Source organism: Lepisma saccharinum, chromosome 1 (assembly GCF_977018435.1).
Source record: "Lepisma saccharinum chromosome 1, izLepSacc3.1, whole genome shotgun sequence".
Classification (NCBI taxonomy): Eukaryota; Metazoa; Arthropoda; class Insecta; order Zygentoma; family Lepismatidae; genus Lepisma; species Lepisma saccharinum.
Window position 1 is genome coordinate 111,157,263 of NC_139229.1, and position 18,803 is coordinate 111,176,065.

The following is an 18,803-nucleotide window of genomic DNA, read 5'->3' on the forward strand; positions in this document are numbered from 1 at the left end:
AAAATTCGAACCATTAAGTACACATTTCGACTGTGATTGTTCGATTATAATTCAAATGAAAATAATTTAAAATAATACACTTGCTTGCCCAATCTTTGTAAAAGACGACGAAAAATTCGTCACTCCTGTCACGTCTATCCATTGGTTTCTAATTTAAAATATATTTTGCTTCTGTATAAATATTGGCATGTTTCCTCTACCTTCCATTAATGCTTAGCTTATATGTGACGTAAATGGCTTTCGCTGAAGATATTTTTGCATCATATTTGTCTGGATACAGTACTTATGCTGGTGAAGAGGTTGCCATCAGCATTGTTTGCATTTTGTTTCCATTCTTCAGCCCTGTATTTTGTAAAACAAAGCGAATGATCATAACAATGAGCAATTTGGCTGGTAATATTTATACATTCCTCTGTTCAGGTATCTCTAGAATGAACTGTAATGCGAAGTTTCTTCAACTAAATTGATGAGTAAATAGAATCTTCATTTTTAACATTGACACGTTTTTTGGCATCAATCCATGACACATCTTCTCCATGCTTGGCCCTATGACATGGCCGATCATTATTTCATATTGACCTAATTGTCACGCCACAATTGCGATAACGTAGTGGTAACATCGTCGCCTTGCAATCAAACTGTTTCTGGTTCGATAGTGTGATAATAGGTGAAAACCAGAACTCCAAAAAGGCATTTTTCGTTTTTTTTTGTTTTTTTTAACATATCTTCTCTCAAGAGCTCTATTTGGAGTCAGACCGACATATCTCCACTTCTAACCCTTAGTAGTAAAGTGGAGTCACGTATCTTCAATTTATCGACTCTGTTTGAGAGCCAGACATATTCCTAAGAAATTCTCACGGAGAGAAAATAATGTATTCTTATCTCCACTCTACATAAAATTGATAAATTGGAGTTACGTTCCTCTTGTTCTCACCTACACGACGAGTTGGAAGCACATAGTGGTTCGGATTCCACTTGAAACTGAAGGATCAGTCACGATTAGCATGTCTGTGAATAAAATATACTTTAAAAAATGCAAACCAACTCGTTCCACAATTCGGGCCTCCCAGATGGCACAGTGGTAATCAAGGGGTCCCGGGTTCGATACTCGGTGTAGGCACGTAGTGGTTCGGATCTCACTTTAAACTGTAGGTCCAGTCCCGATTAGCCTTACTGTGCATAAAGTGGACTTAAAACACCAATTCATTCATTCATTCATTCGTTCCACAATTCCTTAGAGGCAGCCTTGACAGCGTGTTGAGGATTTCTGGTAGAGGCAGATTTTAGTGGTTCGGATACCACCATAAACCGTGGATCCGGTACCTATTAACTTGTTTCATAACGTAGTGTTTAACAGCGTCATATTACATTATAACAATTGTTTACAGCGTCACAGATTACCAGTTTCGAATCACTGTCTGGGTATAGGTGGTATGTGTTAGTGTCCCTTAATCAATTTGATCATATAATCACTTCGCGATTAGCCAAAAGTGGCAGAAAAGCGAAGTAAAATTAATCATATATAATAAGTCAGTGTACAGGGTCAACGAAGTTAGTAATAAGGTGTGTTTTATAGAGCGTATATTGATACACTTGTATATTGAATTGTATCTTCTGCAAATATGCTGTATAAACAATTAAACTGTGGTGAGTGTACAACCTTTGCGCGACATGTAGAATTTCTCATTTATGACAATGAGGTGCAGTTGTATGTGGGTTAGCCTTGAGGGTTTTATCTGTAGCTTCTGCTCATGGTTGTTTTGCCATGTCCTACCGCTAGATTGTCTTGTTGTCTCATCGGAGAATCTTGTCTGCAGGCTGGCTTAAGGTCTCTGGGTACGTTTCAGGAATAGGTCGAAAGTCAAATAATCTAAAGGAGCTGAATTGCCTGGCGGCTACCAGAGCAGCTGCAAGTGTAGTGAAAGATTCGTAGGAACAGGAAAAGGATCCTTGTTTTCAGGTAATATTTCTTGCTGATTTTTTTGAGTTAATTTCAGTGTTAATGTAAAGTGAGTGAGTGCGGTTTCCAAAACAGTTCAGGTGAAATTCTCCCTGTGTCGTAGAGATAAGTAAATATAAACGAGATATAGTTCCCATATTAACTATATATAAGCCTAAAAGGCAAAAACATTCTCTAACAGTTTATGTCTGGCAATATTTAGTGATTGCTAACAAATTAACTCTGATGTGTTATTTTTGTATGCAGTCACTTGTGCAGATACTACTAGATCAGCTGCATGCCACCGCCCAGTGAATATACACGTTTCCTTCCGTTGTGGTAGTATATATGCTATTCCATAGTCTCACTATTTAGCACTTGAAGTGAAAATTCCTAGCTAGAAGTGTGTGTTGGGGGGGGGGGGTGCATGTGTGGTTGAGCATTGGGTCTACCTGTGAGGGTGGGGGTGCAGTGAGACAGCTGAAAGGGATGTTTTAAAAATGTTTTGTAGCTGGGGGATACCTTCCCCCTGCATCCCCTCCGGCCCTGCACTTTGAGCACTGTTTATTTTATATTTTACCAAATTGGACACTTAAGATTGGAAATAATTGGTTTTCCTAAAGAAAACAAGAGATTCATTGGTCACTTTCATTCCAGTGTGTCACTATGCATAGTGTGCATAGGTAGTCAATATGCAAGAATAAACAAAAACAGTACTTACTTGCAGAATCACAGAAGAAAATCTGTGTTGTGCATGTATTGTCACCATCCCCAGATAACGTTTTGTTCCTCTTTTAAGCCTTAGAAATGCTGGGAGGATTACCATGCCCACAGAATGAACATTAAAAATTTTCACAAGCTGGACACATCCACCCACTGTAGATTTTTAAAAGATTTTCCTTTTCTTAAGGAAGAATTAGTATACTATATCTCGACTCTGTGGAGTTTCTTTCAGAACATGTATTGAACCTTTTGGAGCATGCAGCTAGACTGCCGAACTCCCAGTCCAAATGCAGCAGCCAAGACTGACATGGTGAAACAAGTATGCAACGAAGTAAAATCAGCAGCAAACACTGAAAGTGATCAGTGTGATAGCAGATGCTGTAATAGAGAAAGTGACAAATTGTAATTCATTGCAGGGAAGAGGTTGAACTTGAACTGTATCAAAGGGCGAATAGCATTAGGATATTTGGCACCCTGAAGAAGCACAGTGCAAACCTGTAATAAGAGTGTATTTTAAACCATTTCTGGTTTGAATCATGTCTACATGAGACAACAGTTTTACCCTGCTGACATAATCATTAACTTTAAATGGACGAGTCCTTCAAGGCTCCTTTTATACACATTATATGTTGATGTTATTGTCATCATCTGAGGATTTATTAAATAAGATTTTAAAAAATGTAATAATTTATATGCCATTAACAAGTGGTTCACTGTAATAAGTTAGCAATGTAACTGTATACATCATTCTAGCTTCTAACATTTATCATTTGAACAAGTAAATTATGACAGTTAAGATCAAAATTAAAAACCAAATATAAGTTAAGCATCAATGATTAAATATTGAAGACTCAATTTTGATTCAAATCAACAAAGGACCAACAGTCGTGAGATCACTCTATAGGCGAAGAGGCTTTTTTCTGGAGAAACAAAACTATATTTCATTGAAATATTAATGTATCTTGCATTATGATTTGGCATACACGGGAGATGTACTATGTAGAAATTTCGGCAAAAAATGTAGGACTTGAGCCTGGGTGCATGGTATTCCAGAGGCATTATGCCAATTGAACGAAGCCAGGCCTGGCTCAGTATGCCAGAGCCCCAGGTTCAAGTCCTGGTCAATATACATTAATATATCTAATTTTTTAGTGCACAGCACAAATATACAATGTAAAATATTGAAGAATGCAAAAAAAAATACATAACTACTGCATTTGTTATGCACTTTTAGTCAGGAGAAATTAGCATATCTTACCCTTATTCAACACATTTGAAAAGCCCATGTTTTAAAATTCATATCAATTCAAAAATATTTTTTTTTAAAATAATCCAATGCTCATATTGTATTGTAATTTGAGTACATCATGTCTTCATATGTTAATTGCTTTTAATATGATGTAGTGTTCAATTTTATTTGTCTTTATATCAGAACAGAAGTGTACCAACATGATTCATACACTGATCATGCTTGACCCAACAATAGACTCGTGCTTTATAAACATGCAGTTGTCATGAGGCCTACCTCAGCATTACATTAGTGTCAAAGCTATGGCCATTTATATTGATAGAAGAATTTTGAAGATAGCGTGTTTACTTTAGAAAATAGCATGTAGTATTTTGAATTGGGCATAATGAAATTAACTGTTATGTTTTGATTGTGTTTTAGGTTTCTCATATGGAATAAAGTCTGAAGGATTGCAACAATGACAGTTCTGAGAACAATGTTTACGTTGGCAGTGAGGCAGTCACAGAACTCCTCATATGTGTTGCGAGGACAAGGAAATAAGGTGTGTATCGTTGCATTTTGATTTCTGCACATGTACGTTGATTTTGATCTGCTTTAAGAAGTTAAAATTTAGATTCATAAATATAAAATTTCAAATTTCTTGCTGAAAACATGCTCGGAAAATCAACCTCAGCGTCGAAGGGTTAATGACATCAACAAGATCGACAACAATGTTGATTTATTTTATCTGGCAATAACATAGTACCTAATAGAAAATTGAATTGGGGAAAAATTCCATGAAAATTTTTTTTACGTTGCATTACAAGACCCCCTCCCGTAGTGGGAGACATACAATTCCATCATATCTTGGCTGAACGTTTAAAAAAAAATCTGAATTTTCTGTTTTTTCAGCAGATATACGGCAGTTCAAAACATTTACAGGCACTTCCTGGTGGGTACATATTACACGGTGGTTCCGAGACTACTTTCAACATTAGCCTATCTGAGCATAAAGTGACTTAAAACAAACTCCTTCACAGAATACTTGGTATCAAGGTAGTAGGTAGCAAAAGCTAATTATCTTCCAACTATTCATCATAAATTTTTTATCTACATTTTCGATGTCGCCTGCAAATTTTGATAAATTGATTATTTTGTAATACTTAATCTGGGTACCCTATATTAAAGAAACTATTATCACATTGTTGTGAAACTAACAATAAATGCCATACCACAGTAGAACTGGCTTCAGAACAATTTGTCTCTGGTGATGATGAATGGAGTGAAACAATACCCGAGGAAATTTTCAGTTTAAAAAGAAGTTAAGGTCATGATTATGGTGACATTTAAATGACTGTTTGCAAAGATTTTGTTTATACCAAATAATTTTTCTTTCAGTTTGTCGCTCCCCTCCTGTCAGCAACATGGGTGTCGTTCGATGGAGCCTTGCAGGACAGATGCATCTCCTCTGTGCAAGTAACAAAATCATTGGAGCTTTTCAGTTTGGATGACAAGATTTCCTTGGTGAAGGAGCCATCGGAAGGGAAGAAATCTCTGCGCCTGGCAAATCCTCCTCAGAACAGGCCCCTGACTGTGATTCTTCAGTGGCTTCTCTGCCAGCGGAAGCACTCTATGAAGTTTGCAAATCTGTACTTGGATCTAGGTTGTGATGTTCTTACAGTGAAAGTGACGCCTTGGCAGCTGCTTTGGCCTACCAAAGGCAGTCAGGTAAACTTAATTTTCTTTGATGAAAAAGTTCTCTTGGGCTATCAACCAGGTGGGTCGTGGTATGGATTCCAAGCTTTTGCTCTTGTCTTCTACCTTTCTGCTTCAGAGTAAAAGGTGAGAGTGACGTTAGATCTCGAAGGCTTTGAATCCTTTCCACAACTCACCTGGTTGATAGCTCGAGAGAATCTATTCATCATTCATCACCAGGAAAGCTTCAAGACGTAATTTTATTTAATGATTCTATAATGTGTATTTACCATGTTTTAAATAGATTTTTGATGTGTAGATCAAATAGGAAGATAAATCCCATCTTTACATTTTAATGGTGACAGGGTTCAAAATTAATTGTCACATGCAGCAAAATACAACTAGAAATTTTAATTTGGGAATATCTAGAATAATAATATGTCATTTCATGCAAAATCACCCAGAGCAGGTGCTTCATAGTCATGGATGTAAGGTTGGCAGCTGCTATTGATGGCAAGCCAGTCAGGGTAATAAATAACACCCATGCACACTAGAGATCTGCGTGGGCAGGCATGACTCACTCTGTAATGTGGGATCCGTTCAATCGCCGTCCCACTACTCCGGACTCAGCTCTCCACGTGCCTGCACAGCTTGGATAAAACCAGGCTAGCGTCATAGTAGATTCAGCGTTAAAAACCATGTGTTTCACATGATTATTTCAAACTTAGGTTCCAGTACAAAATAAATTATAAGCATAAGTAGCAGCATACACAAAGGTCCCAGAAGAATCACAATTTGCAAGGTTGCCTAAATGGTGTAGTGGGTAAAGCAGATGCTTGTAGTAGTGACTGTCTTTCTCCAGAGCAGCCTTTTCATGCAGTGACATTGATAATTCAAACAATGTTTATTATCAGTTTTAACAATATTCGCCTGTAACAGATTCGCAATGTATATAATAAGTGTTCCTGTATTCCCTGTCCGCCCATGCTCGCAGTGCAGTAGACAGCGATGGTTATCGGCTGCCCGCCTGCTGTTGAACCATGCTGGGTACGGATGGACGCCTGAAAGCTTCCCCTTCACATGGGCAAGTCGGGTTGGTTCACACGACAACAGCTGGAATGGGCAGGTATTTCTTCCCATTACAGCAGGCGGCAATGGATCACATTTGCAGACCTCTAATGCAAACCCCGATAGTTCTCAAAAGTAAAATATATTTTTTCAACTAAACACACATTTTTATACCCCTACAACTGCAAACAGAAAATGTTAATTGGTAATTCAAGTCAATTTCCATTTAATCTTAAACTGCTTGTCAAAATTCATTTAAATCATCGTAACATCAAAGAAAAATGCAAAAATAGCCAAAGCATCTGCATTATGAAAGAAAATGTCTTCATTCCTCTTCATCTTGTGCTTGTATTCCAAAGTGAATCTTGGATCATGTAAATGTTGTTTCCAACACTTTACAAAATTCCAGCATATTCCTTGAAGGGGTCTTCTAGAAAAAACTGTATGTGGTGTTAACGAGCTTCGGAATAATTTTGGAGTGTTAGGAAATGAAGCTAAAGAAGTGGCCAGAAGGTGACAAATAGAAATGTCAATTTCTACTGAACAGAAAAGAAGAAAAAAAACCTCCTTCGACGAACTGACAGATGATGTTCGCTTTCTCGACCCATTTGGATTGTTTTAAAGTAAAGATTTTACATCGCACTTTAAATAGTCTAGTAAATCAAGTAAACAATAGATTACAGAGTATGAAACAAATCAAAGAAAGCTTCACCTTTTTAAGCACACTGCCCTAACTGAACACACCGACAAGACATTTGTGGGATCCGCTACTATATAATTTCTGGGAGAAATATGAAGAAGATGTATCTTGCACTATAGCTATGGAAATTGTTTATTTTCGGAATTAGTGTCAACTGAAATCAAAAGAAGAAACATGTCGGACATCAGCAAATTTGCAGAATTCCTCTTGATGGAAAACAGAATTCTGGCAAGTAGCATTCCTGACGTATGCGCTGCTTACGTGCTATATTTAACCCTACCTGTGACGTCTTCATCAGCTGAGAGACCGTTTTGAAAGCTAAAATAGATTAAAAATTGCTTGAGAAGCACAATGGCAAGAGTGAGATTGAGTGGACTGGCGCTGTTAAGCATCAAAAGCGATCGGGTTCGAAAACTGGATTTGACCAAACTATCAAAGTAATTTGCTTCCATCAAAAAATGCAGAAGACTGGTAATGGGCATTTAGCGATATCATAATTTTTGTAGTAACAGAATTTTTTAGTTTGTCTGTTGTCCTAACCTTTCGTACCAGTTTTTACAATGATTCAAATTACATGTATGTATTTTCATATTTGTATGTACCTAATATAAATGTAGGTGTGGATTGAAAATTTTACAAAAGAATGCTTTTTTTAACGAGTAGGGCCACACAACTGAAAGTTGCAGGGGGAGGGGAGAGCATGTTAGTTTCGCTACTGAAGCAAGTAGTTTGAATTTGCTTCCAATGAGAGGGGAGGGTTTGTTTAGAATCACCTATTTTCAAATGTTTCAGAGCAAATGAAATGAAAGTAATGCGTATGTGCATAACCCAGTTTTTACTTAATATGCATAGATATTCATCACTTACTGAAGCAATTTAACATAAAAATAGAATTATATAAAATAAACTAATATGTTATATGAATTTTAGAAGTATATTGTAATAGTCTCAATTTCAGTACTGTCTAGTTCAATTATCAGGCAGTAGAATACATGTTGGGTTTTTTTTATAGCTTGTTGCAGAAGAAATCGTGCAATTTTTATATGCAAATGACAATTACAATCCACTTCTGCTCCATGGCTTTTCTATTGGAGGATACATGTGGGGAGAAACTGTGGCAAAGATGGAGGAAGACAAGAAAAAGTACTTCCCCATTCTAGATCGGATTGTAGGGCAGATATGGGATAGTGCTGCTGACCTCCACGACATTCCTCAGGGTTTGTCAAGAGCAGTTTTCCCTAAGAACCCAGTGCTACGCAATGGGTTGGAGAAATATGCTCGGTAAGTAGATTTTGTCAAGTACTTGAGGCTTAAATAAAGGAATGTGTGGTTTTATTTTTTGGGGTGGAGGTGGGGGGGTGCATAAAAATTACAAAGCAATTGTCCATTCACTTTATTTTATGCAATGTCAGTTCAATAATAGAAGTAAAATGTGAACAAAATTGTTAACTTTTGCACCAACATCTGTGCAATATCATTCAATAAAAACACACAGGGTGTTAGGAAAAGATTATTTAAAATTGATGTACAATTTCCCTGGTAATATTTATACATTGTACTGTACTTTCGTGGATACCATGTGTGTATGTGTGTTAGTAATGGGTATTATTAGAATTTGTTTTGTTAGCGAGGTACATCGTCGAAATACATGTTTATTGCATATGTGCCTTTAGGGAGCCTTAAAGTACAGGGTGGTCTGAATGTCTTGTTACCCCCTGCAGAACAATTCACAAAGTTACTCAGCGGATGTTCATTGTCCATACACATGCTGCTCACCATTCATCCACACACCTAGTTACTTGTGTCAGCCATCTGAAGGCAGATAAGTTTAATAGTTCCACTGTGATAACCACCTGGAGCTAACAGGATATTCAGGCCACGCTGTATATTCTTTTGCTTTTGGATTTGTAAAATTTCATTCTATAAATGCAGTGTGTGATGTATCTTGGATAAGTAAAGTGAAAATAATGTGTGTGCTTGTCATTCGTACATTTTGCAAAATTTGTAGTTTGCACTTTCTGAGCAGTAAAGAATAAAGGGTTGAAGGTATCACAAATAGTGACTTACAGTATTAAGAAATAACATTTTTATTATACTTTTTGTAAAATTTTCTACCAATTTGAATTTTCACCTGTAGATAACATGCGACTATTCTGGCTGTGGATTTGAAAAATCAAGATCTTTCTCAATGTCCTTTCACAGTTGTAACAAAAATATTTTTTGGGATTTATTTTTTTCTTTTTCATAATCTAGCTTATTGATTACATCATTGTTACATTATGTACTTCCTTTCATTATGTTTATTGTTATACATATTTTTTTATTGTGTGGAATTGGATAATAAAAACTAACAGTGTACAGTACTTGAATTTTGAAAGCAGTTTTATGAGAAGATTCAGTTTTGGTTAGTGCTTGAAGTGGATATTGCTATTGCTTGAGAATTGTAGTTCTTCACATATAGGACACAAACTTGAAGAAAAATATTGTTGTATTCCAGATATCATTTGAGAACATTCCATGAAGCAGCAACGATACATTACATTAGGTCTAGTCAGATTTTCCACAGTGGAGTGACGAGAGCTCCAGCTCTTATGTATTTCTCCAAGACAGACCCAGTTGGAACAGTGGAGTCTAATACAAAAGTCAGGGAAAACTGGGACAAATTGGGCATGCAGGTAAGCTGTTCTATGATTTTTTTTAAAAACAAATATTGTTTGTAATTTGTAGTTGGACAATCCAACTGCATTGCTTCTTTGGCATGTACCTTCATTTCCTTAATTTTAAAGATACATGCTAAAGACGTGAATATTACCCAGGTAGAACTATTGGCATGTAATTTAATTACTTTACATAAATACATGTTGCAAATATTGACTACCGTATTTACTAATGTATAATGCACACTTTTTCAAAAATTTTTGCCCCCAAAAACTATGGTGCGTATTATGCATGGAATAATTTGGACAGCCAACATGAAACCATGCAGGGCCATTCCGTGATTTTTTAACACTTGCATTGATTTTTCATGTTATATATTGTTGTAAAGCTTAAATTCTGCAGTTTCTGAATATGGCAACAGTATTCCATTCAAGTTGGTGACACTAATGTGAAATGCGGTTGGAATAATCTCATCACAAAATGAAGGAACGTTCTAATTTTTATGATACTTTGGATGAAAGAAAATAATAATTAAAATGTATTACTGGCCAAATATGATTTATATGGGTGTGTATATCCATTAATGGAAGAAGTCTTGTGCTGCTAACTGATAGTTTGAGGGTCCTGAATGTGCCTCATATAAATGTTACGTTAATCACTGAAAAAGTATATATTTTGAAGTTTTTTTTAGAAAAAGTTGTTGAAGTAAGGAATGAGCAAAACCTCGTATAAAAGTTTCAAGACCATTTCCCATGATTTTTCACTTTGTTCTGTGAAACCAAGAAAAGCATTGCCGTTCTACTGAAATTCGAACCCGCACCTCTGACACATGGAATGCATATCAGCCAAATGTTTTGGGCGAGAAATAATAGAAAATAACTTCCTGAGCACTGAAAATCCATAACTTAATTTTGATCTTACTTTCTAGTATTATAGTATAAATAAGGTGGTTAAAGAGCGAAAGCTTTGGGATGCTAAACACATTGGACGGAGAGGTGGCATGGGTTGGTGACTTATTGTTTATACAAGAGGATATTCTTCTCTTGGTCCACATAGCAATAGGTGACTCATTGAATAGGTATGATGTCATTAACTCTAGATCAGCATAGAAACAGCTTTACGACCTACAACTAAGAAACCATTTCTTGAACCTGAGTTGTACTGCGCATTATACAAGCGTAAATACAGTACTTTGTGTGCACAAAACCAAAAGAACTTTGCACTGTTCACTGTGTGTAATTGTGATTTTGGTGAAAAAGAGATCCTTATGAAAAACCACACCATTTCTTCAATTAATCATCTTTCCTGAACTTGAGACAACTGATTCAAAAACTTAGTGTACATTTACTTTCTAAAAGTAGAACATTGAGATTGTGTTTCTATTCGTACAAATTATAACAAAATTACAGAATATTGCATTCAATTATCAGATCCGTAATTTCACCGATAAACCTATATGCCTATATCGGTACAATAAAGGACTGATTAATGTGTCCCATCCCAATTTTTCTTTTTAAAGTATTTTTTTTCCATTAGATCCACTATGAATGGGACTGCATGTACAATCTGCAAAAAATCTTCATTAAAATATATATAATATAAAAGCAAACACTAAATATTTTGATTACTTCCTCTGCAACTCTAGTTTTCCTAACAAATAGTAAAATCTCTCACCTCTCTCAACTTTTCATGCCAAGCCCATTGAAAAAAAGATAACATTGTTTCTTTCTCTTCCTATCTTTAGGGGGGGCCGTATATTCATATTAGGATTTGTAGCTATACTGATTTCATTCAATTATCATGTTTCTTCTTTTAGCCCTCCTTACACTCTTTATTTTTTTACATAATTTGCATCTGTTATGTTTAAGAAATTACCACAATAGTGGCACATCAGCAAGAAAAATATAATACAATAATTAATTTTCAGGGGTCTCTGGAAAAATGTAAAGTCCAGGAACATAAAATTGGTGTAACATCATACATAGATAGACTGTCAGCAGGCTATGTTGCATTATGAGCATAGCATGCTGCGAACTAGTGGGGCATAGTTCTGAATCTTGAGTAAAGCATAGATGTTCCATATGTTGGTTCCTTCATCTATTATATCACTGTATTTTACCATATACAGGGTTCCCACACACCTGGAGAACCTGGAAATCTCAGGGAATTTGAAAAAAATACAAATCTCAGGGAAAATCTTGTAATTGATTAATGGTTCCCAATGAAGCAAAACTGAGGATAATCCAAGCTGTTGTAGCATTTCTCTTTCAGCAAGGAACTCATATCTATTTGTTTGTCTGTTTCTTGTTTTTAAATGTGATTCCAGGGCTGGTGACCAAATGTATACCCTCATAAATTTTGAGCTTTTTAAAATTTAATTAACCGATTTCAATCTTTTACATGACGTAAAATATATTTGAAGATGTGGAAAACGCATAATTAAGATAACCTGATGTCTAAAGTTAACCAGTGTTCATCTGATTTCCCTTATTAGGGAGTAGTTTTAAGTTTTTCTTCCTTCTTGTTTATAAAATAGTAAAAAAATGGAGTGTCCTGTTTAGGGAAATATTTATTTTCTGCCATCTTTTGTGTACAATATTGTTGATTGTGTATTTACTGCATTTAGAACAGAATTTTAAATATTTACTTACTAGTGCCATATGTGAATTATGTACTGTTCATATACTGTACAATATTGTTGATTGTGTATTTACTGCATTTAGAACAGAATTTTAAATATTTACTTACTAGTGCTATATATGAATTGTGTACTGTTTTTGATCATGTTCAACTATTGTTATAGTCATGACATGACACGTGAATTTTTATATGCCTCAATAGCTCACATATGTGTAAAATGAAATTACTTGTAGGACCAGCAGATCTACATTAATATCATGTAGTGAAATAGTTTTCTCAACAGATATGCCAGAATGACATATTTGACAATGTTCCAAACCCCTAAACCTATGTTCCCATTTCTTCATGACTCCCTAGAAAGTGTTGTTAGAGATGTAATAGGGAGATTCATAAAAAGTGACATCTTGAACAATGCAAAAAATAGTTTTAAATTAATGCAAATTGATGTCAGGAATTCTGACAACTTGATTCCTTTGACAAAGATTGATATTGGAATTGGTGCCAAAGCTGCTTTGGAAGCTAAAGAGGTGAATGAAAAGAAGAATCTTATGTTTTTTACTAGCTGCAGAATTTTTTTGCAACCAACGACAGAGAAGATTGTGGAACGTAGTCCCTTAAGTTCAGGTTGGTGAGAGCCGCCAGTTGTTTAGTTCCGAAGCAAATGACTCAGTTTCCAAAGCGATGTGCTCAGCGCATGGAAGACCTGATACAGGAACTTCTCAGGAGAAAGAGAATGAAGGCTGTAACTGGTGATAAAGTAATTCGCCAGTTTAAGACATTGTTGCACAATGTCAGTAGTGGAAAGGAATTGAAGAGAAGTTTTGTAACTTTTCAATCAAAACTGATGCACTAGATTCTATTTTTACAAGTGTCATGAAGGGCAAGGATGACTTCTCTGAGTTATGGAGCACTGTTAAGTTGGTTTTGATTTTATTACATGATAATGCATATGTGGAAAGTGGGTTTTCTGTAAATAAGCAGGTTTTAATAGAAAACTTGAAAGAAGAGTCTGCAGTGAAAGTGGTAGGAGGAGTGTCAAATGTAGAAGTAAGCAAAGATATGATCCAGAGTGTTACAGATGCACGTATTAGATATGAAAAAGCATTGCAGAAGATGAGAAAGAAATGTGATCACAAAGAAAACAAAAGGAAAGAAATGAAACGTAAAGCAAGTGAGATCTGTGCTTTACAAGCCAAACAACAAAAGATGCAAGAAGAAGCAAAGGCTATTGCAGAACAATTAAAAAAACTTGAAGCTTCTGAGAAGTAAAGTTTCTTAATTTGCTGTATCCGACATTAAGTACATTTCTTGTTTTATATTTCAGTCTCAATAACTTATTATTCCTTTTTAAATTGGTACTAATAATTGTCACTTCATTTTTATATATTTTAAAAATTCCAATAATTTGTTTGTCTTAACTATTATTGTATGCATTACAGATTAATTGATATTGTATCCATTTATAAACATCCATGAAAGTGTGAAAATACAGTATTTCAGTGTTGGTCATCTTTGTTCTTAATTACATGCAAAGAAGTGTAATTTTATTTTATTATTGAACTAGTTTTGTTGTTATTTGCATCAGAAAACAACAGTAATAAAGAAGTTGAGGATGGTATGGCTGAGGGGATATGGAGGAGGTAATTGTAAAATTATAGTAGTCATTTACTGTGCATTCAATACTCTGGAAAAAATATGAGGATTCTGGAAAACTCAGGGAAAATGGATTTGGAGTTTGCGTGGGAACCCTGCATATAATCGTTGCAGGATTTATGCCATTTTTTGTAATGGGGTGTGCTTATTATGCTATTTTTTTTGCTTCATTTATTACTGAACTGTCTTTGGTGCAACATTAGGTTGCATGGAACACTCATGAATATACATTAAAACTGAATAGTCCAAATCGATGCACATTATTCCTTCGTGACAGTTTAGCAAACATTTTTCCTGTCTGGGGGGAAAAAAACGAAACACATTAGTAGTGCTAATTTTTCATGTTTTTAAAAGATGTGAGGTGCAATTTACCAAATTTTGTCATGAATTGATGCAAAATGAACTCTTAAACATAAAATTTAGCATTTGTTTACCAAGAAAACACCTTCTGAGGTCTGAATTATTCTGCGAGTTATTGAAAATTTCCTATACACAGGAATAAACTTCATACTATGATAACTATATAAACGTGCTGTCAGAAGTGAAATGTTAATTTTGTGTAACAAGAATAGTTTTTTAATCAAATTTAAGTTTTAATTCACCATTTTAACACCAAAATGCCATTTTTCTACTCTATCATTGCTTTCGTTATCTGATGTGCAGATGAGATGATTATGCAGTGAAGGATGGTATGTCTCAATTATTGTAGAGAATTAGAAGAGATTTAAAAAGGCAAAAAATACAATACACAAGGTTAACAAATGTCTAAAAGTCAACAGTAAAGAACAGAATAATGTTATGTCATTTCAGACCTATGTGAAATGCTGGGACCGTTCACCACATGTGTCTCATTTCCGATACCATCCAGAGGAGTACTTAGCAGAACTGAGGGCTTTCTTGGAAAAAGTGGGCCTTGCTTCCCGGTCTGAAAAAGTCAGAGCTAAACTTTGAGCAGGATGAATAGGAATTCTGTTTTTTTTTTTAAGTATGAGGTATTGGATACTGTGTGACATGAAAGCTAAGCTAAGTATATATAGTTATTATTGCTGCCAGGTGACTTTGTAACATTCTGTACTATGTTCATTGATTATCTTTTTTTACCCTTTGATGTGAACTACAGGTCTGTTTAATTTGTATTAGTGTGTATATATGTTAAATCAAACTTCTTTTCTTGTAGTTTTATGTAAGAAATTGAAGTATGCATATAGAACCAAAGGTTGTTGGAATATTTATAATGATATCCCGAGTGATGCACACTTAGTAGTCACAATGTTTTCTCGTAACTGAAACTGTGAAGAATATTGTTTACTCTCATACAATATGTACTAAACTTTTTAATGGAGTTGTGTTTGCAAATGCTCATTGGATTAATTTATTTCATGTTTATTGTTTTGTGCATGTTAAGACAAATCAAACTTCAGCTAATAGTTTATGGTAGATGTTTTAAAGGGTGTATAGTACAAAGTGGACATTTTCTTTAAGGCAACCCAATGTGATGGGCGACTGCTCGCTGGTAATGTAGTAAGGTTCTTAAAAAATACAATCTCGTCAGTTTTCAATCCGTGCCATCTACCAGGACCATAATTGTTACTACGTGATAACGTGCCAGTGTAGCAACAGGGACAAAAATAGATTATCTGAATATGATTGTGAAGAAACTGGTTAACTGTGAAAAACTCAAAAACTTGACAGTCTTAAGCTAGATGTAGTTCATTTATGAATTTTTCGGGAAGTAGATGTGGGCGAGACTCATTTCCTTATAGTTGTTTACATGTGTATAATTTGAAATTACCCATGATTTACCACACACTTCTCTTGATATAGACTGGAGTCTGAAGATTTTTTTTTTTTTAGAGATGTAAAGATTACCTCCACGTTGGCTTTTGTAGGAATTGTAGGGAAAGGCACAGAAAAATCACCAACTAATAATGTTACTGAATGTGGTTGACAGTTAAGGAAAAAGACATGGGGCAGTGTTGCCGAACCTGAATGAATTTAAAATCATGTCCACAAGCATTAAATGACAGTGCAAGGGAGATTAAAGTGATATGACTTATGGGTGGGGGGGGGGAATCTGAATTCATGAAACAAGATAAAAACAATAGTTATAGGGAAACAGTATTCATACTGTGTACATAAGAAGGGCTTAGAATTGAAACTATAATAATCAAAATGCCTTTGTGGTGGATGGATGGATGGATGGTGTATATACCTGCCTATCTATCCAAATCAGACAAATAGCATAACATAAGTAGGAAATCAACTTTATGAATTTTTCAACACCCACAAATACATATTGTATGATGGTCAATACAATATTGTATGAGGATAATTTATGTAGTGTGTATATTATATTTGAATACTTCATTCTGGAAAATAAGTACTACTTTATACTGGATTTTACTACAAACCATGACAATTTTTGTGTGAAAGGTTGTGTGAATGTGCATGGGCTTTTTCTTTTCAATTATACTTTGTATATGCATTATTCTAAGAGCTTATCATTGGTTGCAATATATTAGTCAGTATTTGACATATTTCTTATATACACAGTCTGTTTTATGAGCTTGTCAGTGATTGTGTAAATTTGATAAATTCATTAGTTGTAAGTACAAATTTCTGATTGTGTGATGAAGATAATCAGCAAGGAAGCAGTTTCAACATGAGGGGCAAGGGGATAGTGTTTAAGAAAAGATAAATGCAAACTGGAATGATTAGGAATAACCCCAAATTGAAGATTTAACATATTACTTGTAAAAAGAACTCATTGCAAGGCCTAGGGAGATATTTTATGCTGATTGATCTCAAGAAATTGGGATTTAACCCAGTGCAGATAAAGACAAGGAACTGAGAATAAATTTCAGTTGCCGCATGCTTTACTAGCATCTCACTACTCCATTATTTTCTAATCATAGTCTGTACATGTTTGTCCAATATAAAAAAAATTAAAAAGTTAACATACAGTTGTAGACTTGCAGCAATTGTAATTTTCTTAGCATACACAGTACTAGTACGAGAAAGCTAGTGTATATCATTGTATTCCTTGTCCTTGTGGTACAAGTTATGCAGTTAATGTCAGTATCAACATTGTACTTACCACCAATGAGTTATTAGCATTACATATATAATTTTGCAAATGTTTTCCACTTTACAGGAAGAATAAGATGAGTATACTAACAGACATATATCAGTTATATATGTGTATATCCCCAATGTGCCTTAGGCATATATTGTGTAGAATATAGTTTATTCTTTGAGTGATGAAATTCTGTGAATTCTTGAGGATGATTGTATTATTTTTTTTGTAATTAGAAATGTATTCACCTTCAATACTAATCACACTGCTTCTGTGTGGTACAACATAAATGCAGGGTGTCTCAATTAATGCAGAATTAAACTTAAAAATGCATTCTGTATAGGAAAAGTATTGGATTAAAATTACCAGATACAGGGAAGGGGACATTTTTTGTACTAGTGAAAATTCAGGGTAAGCAAAAGATCACCCAAAATTGAAAGTATATAATTTTAGCAGCATGGAATTGTATTGTTTTTTCAGTGAATAGTAGATGCTGCAATTGAGAACTTATTTTTAATGCTAGTCAAAAATAATAATGAACATTTGTACTGTTTCCAAAAGAAAGTATAATGGCACCATTGTGACATTGTAGGATGCGGAAGTCCTTTATCAGATAATTTTCTTATCCTCTGTATCCTTGTGAAATTGTCCTTTATGCAGATTGCATACTAGAAGTTTTGCTGCACCTTAATTAAACTAATTCTTATTGGAAATATCTATTATGAAATGGTTTCGTTGAACTTTAAAATAGGGACATTGTGACATTTTCAGGGATATTAGAGGTTAGCACAGGTGCTGTAACACACAAGGTTGGCAATAAGCATATTCATTATAAGATTAGATATGTAGAACCATATGTATATCGCAGTAATCACATATAAGTCTAGATGAACACTGAAATATTTGGCATATGCATCACTATTACCAGCAGCTTGTATTTGACAGTCATACATTTGCAAGAAATAGCACCACTGCTTATTTCTTGGGGACTGAGTATATTTACAAGTGGTTTTTCTAAAATACGAATTTTTACTTGCTTTTCACCGAGGTGCTATGTATTATAGGTTATATAATAAAGCATGAAAAGTACAAATTGTATTTATCAACCTTTTGATTCTATTTATTTTTTTTTTGCTACTTTTGGCAAATTGGAAAGATGAGGATGGATGATGATTGATATGAAGAAATTGATAAAGGGACACTCACAAAGAACACCAGACCAACCTCGAGCCTCTGGCATCGTAGCATGCTGTGCTAACCACTCCTTCACAGAGGTTGGCTGTATAGAGGAGGACAAATAACTATGTATCCAAGATAAGAACTTAGCTTCTGTAACCTTGTTTATAAAGCTAATATGTGACTGAGCATAATGGTTAGATTATTATTGATTAGTAGAACATCAAAGGGCATTAATTGCCTTGTA

The 18,803-nt window shown here is 34.9% G+C and overlaps 1 protein-coding gene across 1 annotated transcript; it reads left to right on the forward strand.

Moving 5' to 3' along the window:
* Nucleotides 1-1,776: 1,776 nt before the first annotated feature.
* Nucleotides 1,777-17,256, forward strand: l(2)k09913 (transmembrane protein 53-like lethal (2) k09913). Its single transcript, XM_083136171.1, has 6 exons — nt 1,777-1,960; nt 4,332-4,452; nt 5,289-5,618; nt 8,366-8,634; nt 9,851-10,028; nt 15,115-17,256. The coding sequence occupies exons 2-6, from the start codon at nt 4,369-4,371 to the stop codon at nt 15,253-15,255; spliced, it is 1,002 nt and encodes a 333-aa protein (XP_082992297.1). The 5' UTR covers nt 1,777-1,960; nt 4,332-4,368; the 3' UTR covers nt 15,256-17,256.
* Nucleotides 17,257-18,803: the final 1,547 nt, after the last annotated feature.